Here is a 16,401-nt window from a genome sequence, read left to right as displayed (position 1 = left end):
GCTGAGGCAAAAGTGGAAGGAGCAGCTCGCTAGCAGACTGGCTGCGGATTGTACGTAATACGTGAAGTGCATCCCTCCGCTGCCAATGACAAATACTATTGGTTGGTGCAAGACAAACCGCATTAGGATCCTCTAAAATGACATCAACAAAGAGATATGCAAACGAGGCACAACTCAAGCATTCTAGAAATTGCTGAAAAATAACATGACGACGAGACAATGACAAGAGGTAACTTGACATGTTTGATGGCGAACTTGCCCAACTAGTTAATTCGGATACAGAAGATGCGGACTTTGAAGGATTTGCGTATGAATATCGTTTAACAATAACGTGAGAACAGTAAATGGTTAAATAGTAGAATAAAGTACAACTGAACTTATACAACCAAACTCACTGTCTTTGTCTGTGCTTTGGTGATGTTTTTTTTTTTTTACTGTAAGTCATGGAATGCATATGCCTATAATGCAGTGTGCCCCATGTGTGGATTGAGTACAGAAAAGCCACCGCAATTGAGTCTGCGTCTTTTGACCCGAAGCACCTTATGGTGCGGAAAATACAATAGTTGAGTTTTGGTAATTGTTTTCTTTTAAAATCTATGAATAATCATTTAAAACATTGTGATTGCAATGAAAAGTTGGATATTGTGAGGATAAGTTATTAGATAATTACTGTGAACTGTGCTGTACTGGAGTGAAGAGATAATGAGCTCTAAGTTGTAATGGAGTCTGTTAATATGAGAAGTGAGTATGAATGGTTCTCCGTGCATTCATCTGACTTGGTTCACAGGTAGTGTGGTTTGAATTCCCACTCAGTGACGATGAGAAAGCGAGTGTAAATGGTTGCCCGTCTCACTATGTACCCTGAACTGACTTGCAACAAACCTTGGGTGTAGGCCACCTTTCACCCAGTCAGCTGGGATAAACTCCAGCACCCGTGACCCTGAACAGAAAACGTGGTATAGCAAATGGGTGTATGGCTGTTGTAAAGAAAGATAAATAGTTTAATTGTGACTATTGGTTTCCCAGAGTTACTAGCTACTTTGAATTTTGACTAGACAAAATTTTAGATGCAATTTACGTTGTTCTGGTGCTGAGCACACTTTCTACCAATTCAAGCACTGAGAGCTGGGGCTTGAGAATAGGGTTGATGTCTGAAGATAACAGCCTGCCTATTTGAACATAAATGTGCCAAACTGTTGCTGTTTTTAACGTCAGATGTTTTACAAACAACACTCCATAGTATGCCAGAACCCACAAACAACTTTTCTAGCACACTTTGCGGCCACAATGACACAGAATGAAAGACAAATGTTCTTCTTTTTTTATAACACATTTTAGTAAAACTGATAGCAAGAAATAATAGTTTACTATACTTCATATATAGAAGACAAATCTAACTTCTGATTTGGATATATCTTTTGACTCCCTTTTAAATTGCAGTACAAAAAATGCAGTGTTTAAAACAGTGAAGGGGAAGGACAAACCTGTAAAACAAAGATGACAACCAAACTCAACTTAAGAGAAGAAAACATACCTGCTTCGTATCAAAATGATCTGTACATTTACATTTACAAAATCTTTTCAGTGAGTTTATATACTGTTTGACTACAAATGTTTTATTCGCAATCTAAGGCTGCCCATCTTTTAACTTTGTTTTTTCACATACCAGTTTCGATCCTTTTCTATGGGGTTTCAATTTGTCTATGATGAGAGAAGCCTTTGGCAGTCAAAAAGGAGGACTGTGTGGTGGGTAAGGGATCGGGATTTGGTATAACATGCCTTCCTTTGCAGCATATACAGTTTATCATTTGCCCTAAACCCATCCCAAATGAAGTTTGACTTTTCAGGAACCTGGGCTTTCTTCTGGCAATGCTGGTTGACTGAAGAGGGATGTGACCTCTGATTGTGGCTGACTGTTGGAGGACTCCTTTTTCTGGGTGAGACTTTGGACATGTACAGAGAGCTGTGGTTTGGCCAAGATAAGCTGTGGCACTGGTGTGCCTACAGCTAGATGGACAGCTGGGGTTGTCACTGGCTTTGCGAAAGCCTGTGTTAGATGTGTAGTGACAGGCTTGGCCTGTATGAGCTGGGTCACGTGGCCAGATGGATTCGCCTGCATGAGCGTGGCAAGCTGGTTGGCTGGGATAGTGATGATTGTTATTTTCTCACCTGGTTTGGAACCAGACGGCAGCATGGCGGGCAGGGTCTGGATGACCAATTTTGGGGCTGCATTAGCGCTAGCTACTGTAACTGGTGTTCCTGCAGTGGTAGTTAGGATAGGGGAAGAGTTTAATGTCACTTGACCAAGAGAGTTCGTCATTACTACAGGCATGGCACGGATAGGCCTGTTGGAGAAAGAAAAACAATCATTAACAGCAGTTCGCCAACACACAGACTATTGAATGTCTGTTTTCTTTATTAGCACTATTATAAAGTTGTGTTATTTGATGACTTCAAGAACCATTGAGATTGACATGACCAACAAAAAATGTTTAAGTGAAAAGTTTAACCATTATATAATTATTTGTGTGGTTTATGACAATTTAATTGCAGAGCTGAATAAAAGAAAAAAATCTCAAAAGTGCACTTAAGTGTGAGACCTGGTGGTGGTGGTATTGGGGATGATTGTGACATAGGTTTGCTGAGGGTTGTAGGCAGCAGCGGTGGTGGTGCCCAGGATTTTGGGACACGGCTGGTTAGACACCACGCCCTCGCTGTCTTCACCTTCATCATCCTCGATGACTCGAATGTTCTTTGGCATGTCTTTGAATTGGTAGGCCAACCTCTGACCTTCCACCTTTGCAAGGATTCCACGCTGGTAATAATATCTGCATATGAAGGCACTGGACTTACGGCATTGGCATTGTACAACATGCTTATTATATGTTTAATAGAAATGCTTATTTTGAAAAAAAATTCAACGTTTTAGTTTGTGCAGAATGGCTGACCTTAGGGCTCGGCCCATCGTTTCATAGTTCATATCAGGTTTGTTCTTGTGTTTCCCCCAAAGTTTGGACACGGCTTTGGAGTCGACCAATTTAAAGATGCCCTTTTCCCTCTGCATCCACTTTATGTATCGAGGACATGTGTTTTTGTCCTGCAACAGCTCCAGCAAAAACTCCCACAGGTAGGTGGTGTTGCCTAGAAGAACAGAATGTCAATCTTAAAGCAAATGCTTACCAAAAAGTCAACTGGACCAAGGTTTACGAAATCAAGTCATGGATTTTCCTGATTTATTTTTTATGAAATCTACAAAGAGATTTAGGGTATCATGCGAAATTGTATTGTCCTACTCCAAATAGTTTTGATTCTAGAGGAGTTTCAAATTTTTGTATCATGTCATGTTTGTTAGTTTTTTTCCACCTTATTTAGGCAAAACTCAACCTCTCCAGTTTGTCCTTTCTATTGCCACTGTCTCAAGAGTTGTTGGAGATGGAGAGGGAACTACCGTATTTTTCGCACCATAAGGCGCACCCTCATTTAATTTTTTATTATTTACAAATTATTTCATATATAGGGCGCACCGGATCAAAAGGCGAATAAAATAGAAGCTACAGTGCAAAAAACTGAGGTTGACTAGTGTCCACTAGCCAATAACCAATGAGCCCTCTGTAAACAATCGCGTTTTGTAAACTATCTCCTATAAAACGATCAGAACTGACTAAAGTTCGATCTAACACATTGGTACTGCTTACTTATGTTTCCCTTCCATATCGATCCGTAAATTTACTCGAAACGTTAACGGAGCAGCCTGTTTTGAAATGAAATAGCCTCGTGTGTATAGCAGGTATCATTGTAACATTAGGCATCCGCAAACTCCCATGAGCCTCAGCTCGCAGACTCCCATGAGCCTCAGCAAAGTGTCGTGGCAGCCCCCTGTAAACAATCGCGTTTCTCAAACTATCTCCTATAAAATGATCGGAACTGACTAAAGTTCATTCTAACACAATGGTACTGCTTACTTATTTTTCCCTTCCTTATCGATCCGTAAATTTACTCGAAACATGAACGGAGCAGCCTATTTTCAAATGAAATAGCCTCATGCGTATAGCAGCTATCATTATAGCATTAGCCACCCGCAAACTCCCATGAGCCTCGGCTCACAGACTCCCATGAGCCTCAGCAAAGTGTCGTGGCGTTTCTCAAACTCTCTCCCATAAAAGTGATCGGAACTGACTGGAAAACTGATTTAACACATTGGTGCTGCTTATTTCAAAGTCAAACTCAAAGTCTCCTTTATTGTCAATTTCTTCACACGCCAAGACACACAAAGAGATCGAAATTACGTTCCCACTATCCCACGGTGACAAAACATACAGTGCCTTGCGAAAGTATTCGGCCCCCTTGAACCTTTCAACATTTTGCCACATTTCAAGCCTCAAACAAAGATATAAAATTTTAATTTTTTGTCAAGAATCAACAAGTGGGACACAATCGTGAAGTGGAACGAAATTTAATAGATAATTTAAACTTTTTTAACAAATAAAAAACTGAAAAGTGGGGCGTGCAATATTATTCGGCCCCTTTACTTTCAGTGCAGCAAACTCACTCTAGAAGTTCAGTGAGGATCTTTGAATGATCCAATGTTGTCCTAAATGACTGATGATGATAAATAGAATGCACTTGTGTGTAATCAAGTCTCCGTATAAATGCACCTGCTCTTTGATAGTCTCAGGGTTCTGAGACAGATAACTACAGCTGAGGTGGGCGAGTCTGTCCATAGGACAACAATCAGTCATGCACTGCACAAATCTGGCCTTTATGGAAGAGTGGCAAGAAGAAAGCCATTTCTCAAAGATATCCATAAAAGGTCTCGTTTAAACTTTCCCACAAGCAACCTGGGAGACACACCAAACATGTGGAAGAAGGTGCTCTCGTCAGATGAAACCAAAATTGAACTTTTTGGCCACAATGCAAAACGCTATGTTTGGCGTAAAAGCAACACAGCTCATCACCCTGACCCTGAACACACCATCCCCACTGTCAAACATGGTGGTGGCAGCATCATGGTTTGGGCCTGCTTTTCTTCAGCAGGGACAGGGAAGATGGCTAAAATTGATGGGAAGATGGATGGAGCCAAATACAGGACCATTCTGGAAGAAAACCTGTTGGAGTCTGCAAAAGACCTGAAACTGGGATGGAGATTTATCTTCCAACAGGACAATGATCCAAAACATAAAGCCAAATCTACAATGGAATGGTTCACAAATAGATGTATCCAGGTGTTAGAATGGCCAAGTCAAAGTCCAGACCTGAATCCAATCAAGAATCTGTGGAAAGAGCTAAAGACTGCTGTTCACAAACGCTCTCCATCCAACCTCACTGAGCTCGAGCTGTTTTGCAAGGAGGAATGGGCAAGAATTCCAGTCTCTCGATGTGCAAAACTGATAGAGACATACCCCAAGCGACTTGCAGCTGTAATTGCAGCAAAAGGTGGTGCTACAAAGTATTAGCACAAGGGGGCCAAATAATGCCCCACTTTTCAGTTTTTTATTTGTTAAAAAAGTTTAAATTCCATCCATCCATTTTCTGTACCGCTTAGTCCCCACTGGGGTCGCGGGCGTGCTGGAGCCTATCCCAGCCATCATCGGGCAGTAGGCGGGGGACACTCTGGACCGGTTGCCAGCCAATCGCAGGGCACACAGAGACAAACAACCATTTGCACTCGCACTCACACCTAGGGACAATCTGGAGTGTTCAATCGGCCTACCAAGCATGTTTTTGGGATGTGGGAGGAAACCGGAGTGCCCGGAGAAAACCCACGCGGGCCCGGGGAGAACATGCAAACTCCACACAGGGAGGGCCGGAGGTGGAATTAAACCCGCACCCTCCGAACTGTGAGGCGGACGTGCTACCCAAGTGCGCCACCAAGCCGCCTTAAAAGTTAAAATTATCCAATAAATTTTGTTCCACTTCACGATTGTGTCCCACTTGTTGTTGATGCTTGACAAAAAATTTAACTTTTATATCTTTATGTTTGAAGCCTGAAATGTCGCGAAATGTTGAAAGGTTCAAGGGGGCCGAATACTTTCGCAAGCCACTGTAGTACACAATATACATACAAGTAAACAACACAAAAAATAAAAACAAGAAGGCACAAACAATGAATAAATAAGAGTGATGAATAAATAATAAATAAACAAAACATAATAAATAAGAGGAGCAAAAATGGAGCAAGTGTGCATACAGCAGACAGTCAGAAGATCGCGCAAAACTACAAAACGCTACGCAGATATTTATGATTCCGTTGGAGATTGATCCGTAAACGTACTCAAAACCATTAACGGAACAGCCTATTTTGAAATGAAATAGCCTCGCGGGTTTAACTGCTATTCAGTGACCACCCCCCGACCACGGTTGCCGTAATGCTGGGAAGCGATGCGACCTTGTAATTTACAAGTCGTACTAAAACGTACTAAAACGTTTTGGCAGAGCGCTGTGTACAACAAGTATCGATCAACAAATTCATCAATTGATCCATATATAAGGCGCTCTACATTATAAGGCGCAAAATATATAAGTCGCACCGGAGTACACCCTGACGTCAGGCTCGTCATTATTCCACAGATCTAGTATATAACTCTATTGTAGCGTTAACAAAGTACCAGGAAAGACGTGGGTTTGGTAAACGGCTCTTTATTTAACAAAACAAGAGTTGAACGAGCCAACAACTACTTAACTAACGATAAAAACATATACAAGTTGCTATACAAAATAAAATATATCAAATAACTATAACATAAATAGTTCACCACCACACGGCCCCAAGCACCGGCGTCGACTTCCAGGTGTGTGGCGGCGTGGACTTCCATCCCCGGAGGTGGCACTTCCAGCCACGGAAGGGGAAGAGAGCTCCATAGAATACTAGTGTAGTGTGTGCGTAAAAGCCATGTCCGAGCCCCATCCACCGTCCCTGGACAGCCACCTGGCCGAGCGCCGGCCCCTGACTTCAACCCATGTATAATACGCACCCAAATTTTGACTTTTTTTTTTTTTTTTTTTTTTTAAAGTCCCAATGATCGTCACACACACACATCTAGTGAAATTTGTCCTCTGCATTTGACCCATCCTCGTGTGATTTTGATCCATCCCCTGGGGGAGAGGGGAGCAGTGAGCAGCAGCGGCGCCGCTCTCGGGAATCATTTGGTGATCTAACCCCCCAATTCCAACCCTTTTGCTGAGTGCCAAGCAGGGAGGCAATGGGTCCCATTTTTATACCGTGTTTTCCGCCCTATTAGGCGCACCGGCCTGTAAGGCGCATAAAATAGAAGCTTTACTGCAACAAACCGAGGTTGACTAGGGTTGCGGTATGCACCCACTAGCCAATAACCAACGAGCCCTCTGTAAACAATCGCGTCTCTCAAACGAGCTCCTATAAAATGATCAGAACTGACTAAAGTTCAATCTAACGCATTGGTACTACTTACCTATGTTTCCCTTCCATATCGATCCGTAGATTTACTCGAAACATGAACAGAGCAGCCTATTTTGACATGAAATAGCCTCGCGCGTACAGCAGCTATCGTTATAGCATTAGCATCCGCAAAAACCCATGACCCTCAGCTCGCAATCTCCCATGAGCCTCAGCAAAGTGTAAACAATCGCGTCTCTCAAACGAGCTCCTATAAAATGTTCAGAACTGACTAAAGTTCGATCTAACGCATTGGTACTACTTACCTATGTTTCCCTTCCATATCGATCCGTAGATTTACTCGAAACATTAACGGAGCAGCCTATTTTGAAATGAAATAGCCTCGCGGGTACAACAGCTATTCGGTGACGCCCCCTGACTACAGTTACCGTAATGCTGGGAAGCGTAATTTACTAGTCGTACTAAAACGTACTAAAACATTTTGGCAGAGCACTGTGTACAACCAGTATGGATAAACAAATTCATCACTTGATCCATATATAAGGCGCACCGGACCATAAGGCGCACTGTTGACTATTGATAAAAATTTTGGACCCAGCCGGGTGACTTAAATCCGTAAACGTAAAATTATTTCAGAAAAAAGATCATCTTTGGGAACAATCGGATGTTATTCTGCCGGTCAGTATCACTGCACATGCAGTAGCAAACTCGATTGCGAAGAAATATGGGAGACTCTCAAAGTCAAAAAGTCAAAGTCAAAGTCAGCTTTATTGTCAATCTCTTCACATGTCAAGACACACAAAGAAACCAAAATTACGTTTTCTCTATCCCACGGTGACGAGACATATTACACGATAGACATACAAGTAAACGACACAATATAAAAACAAGAAGGCACAAACAATAAACAATAAGAATGATGAATAAATAATAAATAAACAGATAACACAATGAATAAGAGGAGCAAAACGGAGCCAGTGTGCATACAGCAGACAGTAAGCGTAGCGCAAAAGTACAGGACGCTACGCAGAAAAGGGGAAGCGAGTTCAGGATCCTAACAGCCTGGAGTATGAAGCTGTTGTTGAGTCTGGTGGTGCGGGAGCGCAGGCTCCTATACCTCTTCCCAGAGGGCAAAAGCTCTAACAAAGAGTGAGCGGGGTGACTCACATCACTCACAATCGTGGTCGCCTTGCGGGTGAGATGGGAGATGTAAATGTCTTTCAAGGAGGGGAGTGAAGCACCAATAATCTTACCAGCCGTGTTTACTATGCGCTGCGGGGCCTTCAAGTTGTAGTCAGTGGAGCCGCCACCCCAAACAGCAATACAGCTGGAGAGGACGCTCTCAATGGTGCCGCGGTAAAATGTAGTCATGACGGCCGGAGGAGCGCTCGCTCGCCTGAGTTTCCGCAGGAAGTACAGGCGGCGCTGGGCCTTCTTCGCCAGTGATGCGGTGTTGGTGGACCAGGAGAGATCCTCACTGATGTGCACCCCCAAGAACCTGGCGCTGCTCACTCTCTCCACCACAGCACCGTCGATGGTCAGCGGCAGGTGTTGGGTGTGACCCTTCCGGAAGTCAACAACAACCTCCTTGGTCTTGTCGACGTTCAAATCACCAATATTTGAGTGATGTTCCAGTTATTTATCACAATTATTTATTACCGTTTTTTTCCGTGTATAGTGCGCCCCCATGTATAATACGCACCCTAAAAATGGCATGCTGATGCTGGAAAAAAGCCTGTACCCATGTATAATACGCACCCAATTTTTATGAATTTTTTTTATGATTTTTTTTTTTTTTTTTTTTTTTTTAAGTCCCAATGATCATAGGGAGGCAATGGGTCCCATTTTTATAGTCTTTGGTATGGTCTTAACTAGGCTGGATGTAATTTTTTTTGTTGGCGTTGATTTCTCCGACTGCCCGTAAACGCACCACCGCGCTCCGTGCGCGCACGGGACAGCAAACGAGCAGGTGATTGAGCAAGCGTCTGATACGAGAGCATTTCGGTCGCATGGAGCGTGTTTGAAGTGAACAGCAGAGAAGAAAGGAACAAGGCAAAGTGTTGTGAAAGAAAATGCACAGAACAGATGCGTAAGACACGTCAGCTATATAAAGAGCGAGAGTTGTTTTCCTCCTATTAGTTTCAATTCACAGTTTAATTAGCAGTTTCAATCAGCAAATAACAAAATGCGTATTACAGGTAATATTTTATTTCACAACACTTTGCCTTGTACCTTTGGTCTCTGCTGTTCATCCTAAAACACAAATGCGCTCTTTAAGCAATGCGACAGTGAGCGCCCGGCGCGCTGCGGTTGCGCGACCGCACCAAATTAAGCTCCCTGCGCAGTGCGCACTGAGGTCCACTTAAATTTTAGAAAGTACATCAGGACTTTAAAAATATCTTCTAAATTTCAGCGACGGCTCTGTCACAATCGACCAGCGCGGTGCAGTTGGGCGGTCGGCGGCGCGCTACGGTTGAGCGTTCTCTCTCGCGCTCTCGCTCTCTCTCGCTCTCGCACACACGCGCACACACGCAAACCGGATATCATACGGAGGCCGCCATTACAGATGCGCAGAACGGATGCGCAAGACACGTCAGCTATATAAAGAGCGAGAGTTCAGTTCTCTACCTAAATCCGTATTACAGGTAATATTTTATTTCACAACACTTTGCCTTGTTCCTTTCTTCTCTGCTGTTCACTTCAAACACGCTCCATGCGACCGCAATGCTCTCGTATCAGACGCTTGCTCGATCACCTGCTCGTTTGCTGTCCCGTGCGCGCACGGAGCGCGGTGGTGCGTTTACGGGCAGTCGGAGAAATCAACGCCAACAAAAAAAATTACATCCAGCCTAGGTAAGACCATACCAAAGACTATAAAAATGGGACCCATTGCCTCCCTGCGTGTGTGACGATCATTGTGACTTAAAAAAAAAAAAATTCATAAAAATTGGGTGCGTATTATACATGGGTACAGGCTTTTTTCCAGCATCAGCATGCCATTTTTAGGGTGCGTATTATACATGGGGGCGCACTATACACGGAAAAAAACGGTATATAATAATTATTTATTATTATTCACAATTGTCATGGTGATCTTTCTGGTGATTTCTTAACTAGGCTGGATGTATTTTCTTTGTTGCCGTTGATTTCTCCGACTGCCCATAAAGGCACCACCACGATCAGTTAGGTTAGAATGAAAAGAGAGGAAAGTGACGTGCGGACATGTGAAAATAAAACCACCCTTGGAAATCAAAACTTGCCCCTCGTCGTGACTCGGATCCGCAACAAATGTTTCGGATTTGTGTAAGGTACATTGTGACAGCAAACGAACAGGTGATCGAGCAAACATCTGATACGAGAGCATTGTGTTCGTATGGAGCGTGTTTGAAGTGAACAGCAGAGAAGAAAGGAACAAGGCAAAGTGTTGTGAAATAAAATATTACCTGTAATACGCATTTTGTTATTTGCTGATTGAAACTGCTAATTAAACTGAATTGAAACTAAGAGGAAGAACCCGTACGTTAGCAAATCCACCGCCCTGTGCTTCACCGAAACGTGGTTCAACGGACGCACCCCTCAAGAGCTAACTGGGTTTCGGCTACTACGCGCAGATCACAGCACAGAGCTCATGGGAAAAACAAAAGGAAGTGGTCTATGTTTCTACATTAATGAATTACTTCTCTGGTTCTTCTATATCAAACAAATTTGTTTTAGGTTCATTTACCTGACATGTTTCGGCGGAATCTTCCGCCTTCATCAGAGTGACACTCTGATGAAGGCGGAAGATTCCGCCGAAACATGTCAGGTAAATGAACCTAAAACAAATTTGTTTGATATAGAAGAACCAGAGAAGTAATTGAAAAGGAAAAAACAAGATGAACCTAGTACAACTACATTAATGAATGTTGATGTACTGATGTCACAGTGTTGAAAGAGTCTTGCAGCCCTCTCCTAGAGACGGTTTTCATAGACTGCCGGACGTTTTATTCTCCACGGGAGTTCCCCTCGATCGTAATGGCGGCTGTTTACATTCCACCACACACAGGTGCGATCGAAGCCACACAGCTACTAGCTGACCAGGTAACAGACGTGGAGAGAAAACTACCAAACTCACTGATCATTGTTTTGGGTGATTTTAACAGAGTGAACCTAACACGAACTCCACAAATAAAGACAAAACATAACGTGTCCGACCAGAGGGACACAGACACTGGACCACTGCTACTCCGTAATAAAGGACGCATACTGCTCTGTGGCCCGTGCAGCTTTAGGACTCTCGGACCACTGTCTAGTTTATCTGATCCCAGCCTACAGGCAGAAATGAAAAACTTCTTAGCCTGTGGTGAGGACTGTGTGGAAATCGACAGTGGAGTCAAACCAGGACCTCCAAGCCTGCTTTGACTGCACCGATTGGGGTGTTTTTGAAGCTGCAACTTCAGACCTGCATGAACTCACCGACACTGTGACATCATACATTAGCTTTTGTGAGGACATGTGTATGCAAACTAAGACCTTCTGCACGCACAACAACAACGAACCGTGGTTTACACCAAACTTCAGGATGCTGTGCAAAGCCAAGGAGGAAGCCTACAGGAGTGGGGATCGTGACTTGTTCAGGCAAGCTAGGAACACACTGACACGAGAGATAAGGAAAGCTAGGAGGACCTATGGGGAGAGCCTGGAGAGGCACCTCTCTGCCAATCCTGATCCCTCAACAGTGTGGAAAGGCCTGCAGAGCATCACGGGCTTCAAGTAACCAACTGCCGTCCTGTGAAGAACACAAGGCTTGCAAACCAGCTAAACAGGTTACTGCAGGTTTGAACGGTCCACCCACACAACAGGACCTCCTACATCACAATCAACATAAACACCTCCCCCCACATCCACCCGGTACACACCTCCATCGTTGTTATCACCTACTTTCTCACTTTCAGAAGCCGCGCCCGCACTTCGCGAGGAGGAGGTGTGTCAGATGTTCCGGAGACAAAAGGTCAGGAAGGCACCAGGCCCAGACGTCGTGTCCTCCTCCTGCCTGAAAGTCTGTGGTGAACAGCTTGGCACCCACCTTTGCATGGATCTTCAACCATTCCCTGGAGCTGTGTGAGGTGCACCTCATGCCTCAAAAGCTCCACCATCATGCCAAGAAGCCCGCCATCACAGGTTTGAATGATTATAGACCTGACGCCCTGACATCTGTGGTCAAGAAATCCTTTGAGAGGCTAGTGTTGAGCCACCTGAAGGACATCACGGGCCCCCGTCACAACTCCCTGCAGTTTGCCTACCGGGCAAACAGGTCGGTGAATGATACGGTCAATGTGGGACTGCACTACATCCTGCACCACCTAGACATCTCAGGAACATACACCAGGATCCTGTTTGTGGACTTCAGCTTGCGGTCAACAACATCGCTCCCAACATTCTCTACCAGTAGCTCGTCCAGCTCGCCTGCCTCCACCTGTCAGTGGATCACCAGCTTCCTAAACCAACAGGAGACAGCATGTGAGGTTGGGGACCATCACATCCAACACCCGGACCACCAGCACTGCCGCCCCCCAGGGGTGCATACTCTCCCCACTGCTCTTCTCTCTCTACACCAACGATTGCTCCTCAGGCGACTCTTCTGTGAAGCTCCTGAAGTATGCGGAGGACACCACTCTCATCGGACTGATCCGGGAATGTGACGAGACTGCGTACAGACAGGAGGTGAAGCGGCTGGTCCACTGGTGCAGCCAAAACCACCTGGAACTGAACCCGCTCAAGACTGTGTCGATGACAGTGGACTTCAGGAGAGACCATCACTTCCACCCCTCACTATCCTCAGTAGTTCTATTCCCTCCACAGACACCTTCAAGTTCCTGGGATACACAATCTCTCGGGACCTGAAATGGACCGGCCACATCGACTGTCCGGAAGAAGGCACAGCAGAGGCTGTAGTTTCTGAGACAGCTCAGGAAGTTCAACCTGCCGCAGGAGCTGCTGAAGACCTTCTACACTGCCATCATCCAGTCTATCCTCTGCACCTCCATCACTGTCTGGTTTGGATCGGCCACCAAATAAGACAAGCACAGACTGCAACAGACAATCAGGACTGCGGAAAATATAATTGGGACCAACCTCCCATATATCCAAGACTTGTACTTGTCCAGGACCAGGAAACGTGTAAGTACCGTTTTTTTCCGTGTATAGTGCGCAAAATTTAACTAATTTGTTGTCCTAAAATCTGGGGTGCGCATTATACATGGGTACAAAAAATTTTTAAATTTTTTTTTTTTTTTTTTTTTAAGTCCCAATGATCGTCACACACGTAGGGAGGCAATGGGTCCCATTTTTATAGTCTTTGTTATGGTCTTAACTAGGCTGGATGTAATTTTTTTTGTTGCCGTTGATTTCTCCGACTGCCCGTAAACGCACCACCGCGCCCCGTGCGCGCACGGGACAGCAAACGAGCAGGTGATCGAGCAAGCGTCTGATACGAGAGCATTGCGGTCGCATGGAGCGTGTTTGAAGTGAACAGCAGAGAAGAAAGGAACAAGGCAAAGTGTTGTGAAATAAAATGCACAGAACGGATGCGCAAGACACGTCAGCTATATAAAGAGCGAGAGTTGTTTTCTTCCTATTGGTTTCAATTCACAGTTTAATTTGCAGTTTCAATCAGCAAATACACCGTGTTCCAAATTATTATGCAAATGATATTTATCTCAGATTTTCCTAAATAGTCGATGCAAATGAGTCAGCATAATTTTCAAGTCATCAACCATTAGTTTAATGAATTCGAATGTTATTGAACAAACCTCCCAATGATAACAGAATTTTTCAAAAATAAAAAACTTAAAATGCACTGTTCCAAATTATTACGCACAACAGAGTTTTATAACATTTTATAGGTTGTTATGAACTGAAATGCTCATCTTTAGAATTTACAGCATTAGGAGGTCATATTTACTGAAATCAAAAGCTATTTCAATCAAAAACATCTTAACAGGTCAAGTTACATTTTAACATAGGACCCTTTATTTGATAGCAGCTTCACAATTCTTGCATCCATTGACCTTGTGAGTTTTTGGAGAGTTTCTGCTTGAATTTCTTTGCAGGATGTCAGAATAGCCTCCCAGAGCTGCTGTTTGGATGTGAACTGCCTCCCACCCTCATAGATCTTTTGCTTGAGGATGCTCCAAAGGTTCTCAATAGGGTTGAGGTCAGGGGAGGATGGGGGCCACACCATGAGTTTCTCTCCTTTTATGCCCATAGCAGCCAATGATGCAGAGGTATTCCTTGCAGCATGAGATGGTGCATTGTCATGCATGAAGATGATTTTGCTACGGAAAGCACGGTTCTTCTTTTTGTACCATGGAAGAAAGTGGTCAGTCAGAAACTCCACATACTTTACAGATGTAATTTTCACACCTTCAGGGACCCTAAAGGGGCCAACCAGCTCTCTCCCCATGATTCCGGCCCAAAACATGACTCCGCCACCTCCTTGCTGACGTCGCAGCCTTGTTGGGACATGGTGGCCGTCCACCAACCATCCACGACTCCATCCATCTGGACCATCCAAGGTTGCACGGCACTCATCAGTGAACAAGACTGTTTGAAAATTAGTCTTCATGTATTCCTGGGCCCACTGCAGCCGTTTCTGCTTGTGAGCGTTGTTTAGGGGTGGCCGAATAGAGGGTTTACGCATAACTGCAAGACTCTGGAGGATCCTACACCTTGATGTTCGTGGGACTCCAGAGGCACCAGCAGCTTCAAATATCTGTTTGCTACTCTGTAATGGCATTTTAGCAGCTGCTCTCTTAATCCGATGTTTTTGTCTGGCAGAAACCTTCCTCGTTGTGCCTTTATCTGCATGAACCCGTGTGTGCTCTGAATCAGCCACAAATCTCTTTACAGTACGATGATCACGCTTAAGTTTTCGTGAAATATCTAAGGTCTTCATACCTTGTCCAAGGCATTGAACTATTTCACGCTTTTCGACAGCAGAGAGATCCTTTTTCTTTCCCATGTTGCTTGGAAATGGTCATCTGCTTAATAATGTGGAACGCCATTCTTAAGTAGTTTTTCCTTAATTGGGCTCACCTGGCAGACTAATTATCACAGGTGTCTGAGATTGATTTCAGTGATCCAAAGAGCCCTGACACACAATACCGTCCATGAGTTTAATTGAAAAACAAAAAATGTAATCTTTATGACACTTAAATACAATTTGCATAATAATTTGGAACACGGTGTAGTCCGGTGCGCCTTATATATGGACAAAGTTTTAAAATGGGCCGTTCATTGAAGGTGCGCCTTATACCCCGGTGCGCCTAATAGGGCGCAAAATACGGTACCACAGTGATTTCGACCCCAGAGATTGGAGAGTCCACCTCAGAGTCCCCAGACCCTGCTTCCATAATGGAAGGTGTGTAGGTGGAATTGAGGAGGTCTTCGAAGTATTCTCCCCACCGACACACAACGTCCCGAGTCGAGGTCAGCAGCACGCCATCTCCACTGTAAACAGTGTTGACGTTGCACTGATTTCCCTTCTTGAGACGCCGGATGGTGGACCAGAATTTCCTCGAAGCCGTCCGGAAGTCATTCTCCATGGCCTCGCCAAACTCCTCCCACGCCCGGGTTTTTGCCTCAGCAACCGCCGAAGCCGCGTTCCGCTTGGCCATCCGGTACCTGTCAGCTGCCTCCGGAATCCCGCAGGCCAAAACGGCCCGATAGGACTCCTTCTTCAGCTTGACGGCATCCCTTACCGCCGGTGTCCACCAGCGGGTTCGGGGATTGCCCCCACGACAGGCACCAATGACCTTACGGCCACAGCTTCGGTCGGCCGCCTCAACAATGGAGGCGCGGAACAAGGTCCACTTGGACTCAATGTCCCCCACCTCCCCCGGGATGTGGGAAAAGCTCTGCCGGAGGTGGGAGTTGAAGCTCTTCCTGACAGGGGATTCCGCCAGACGTACCCAGCAGACCCTCACAGAGCGTTTGGGTCTGCCAGGTCGGACCGGCATCTTCCCCCACCATCTGAGCCAACCCACCAC

The 16,401-nt window shown here is 44.8% G+C and overlaps 1 protein-coding gene across 12 annotated transcripts in view; it reads right to left on the bottom strand.

Moving 5' to 3' along the window:
• Positions 1–1,304: 1,304 nt before the first annotated feature.
• Positions 1,305–16,401, bottom strand: part of LOC133150815 (ETS-related transcription factor Elf-2-like) — a 106,921-nt gene continuing 91,824 nt past the window's right edge. For all 12 annotated transcript variants that reach the window (XM_061273433.1, XM_061273375.1, XM_061273408.1 and 9 more), the window contains 3 exons: positions 2,949–3,141; positions 2,601–2,828; positions 1,305–2,345 (listed from right to left, as the gene is read on the bottom strand). In XM_061273433.1, coding sequence (XP_061129417.1) covers positions 1,844–2,345; positions 2,601–2,828; positions 2,949–3,141 — 923 coding nt within the window. In that variant the 3' untranslated portion in view covers positions 1,305–1,843. The remainder of the gene's footprint in view (positions 2,346–2,600; positions 2,829–2,948; positions 3,142–16,401) is intronic.

The sequence above is a fragment of the Syngnathus typhle genome, linkage group LG1 (assembly GCF_033458585.1).
Source record: "Syngnathus typhle isolate RoL2023-S1 ecotype Sweden linkage group LG1, RoL_Styp_1.0, whole genome shotgun sequence".
Taxonomy (NCBI): Eukaryota; Metazoa; Chordata; class Actinopteri; order Syngnathiformes; family Syngnathidae; genus Syngnathus; species Syngnathus typhle.
The sequence above is the reverse complement of the archived record's forward strand: the minus strand, read 5'-3'. Positions and strand labels throughout refer to the sequence as shown.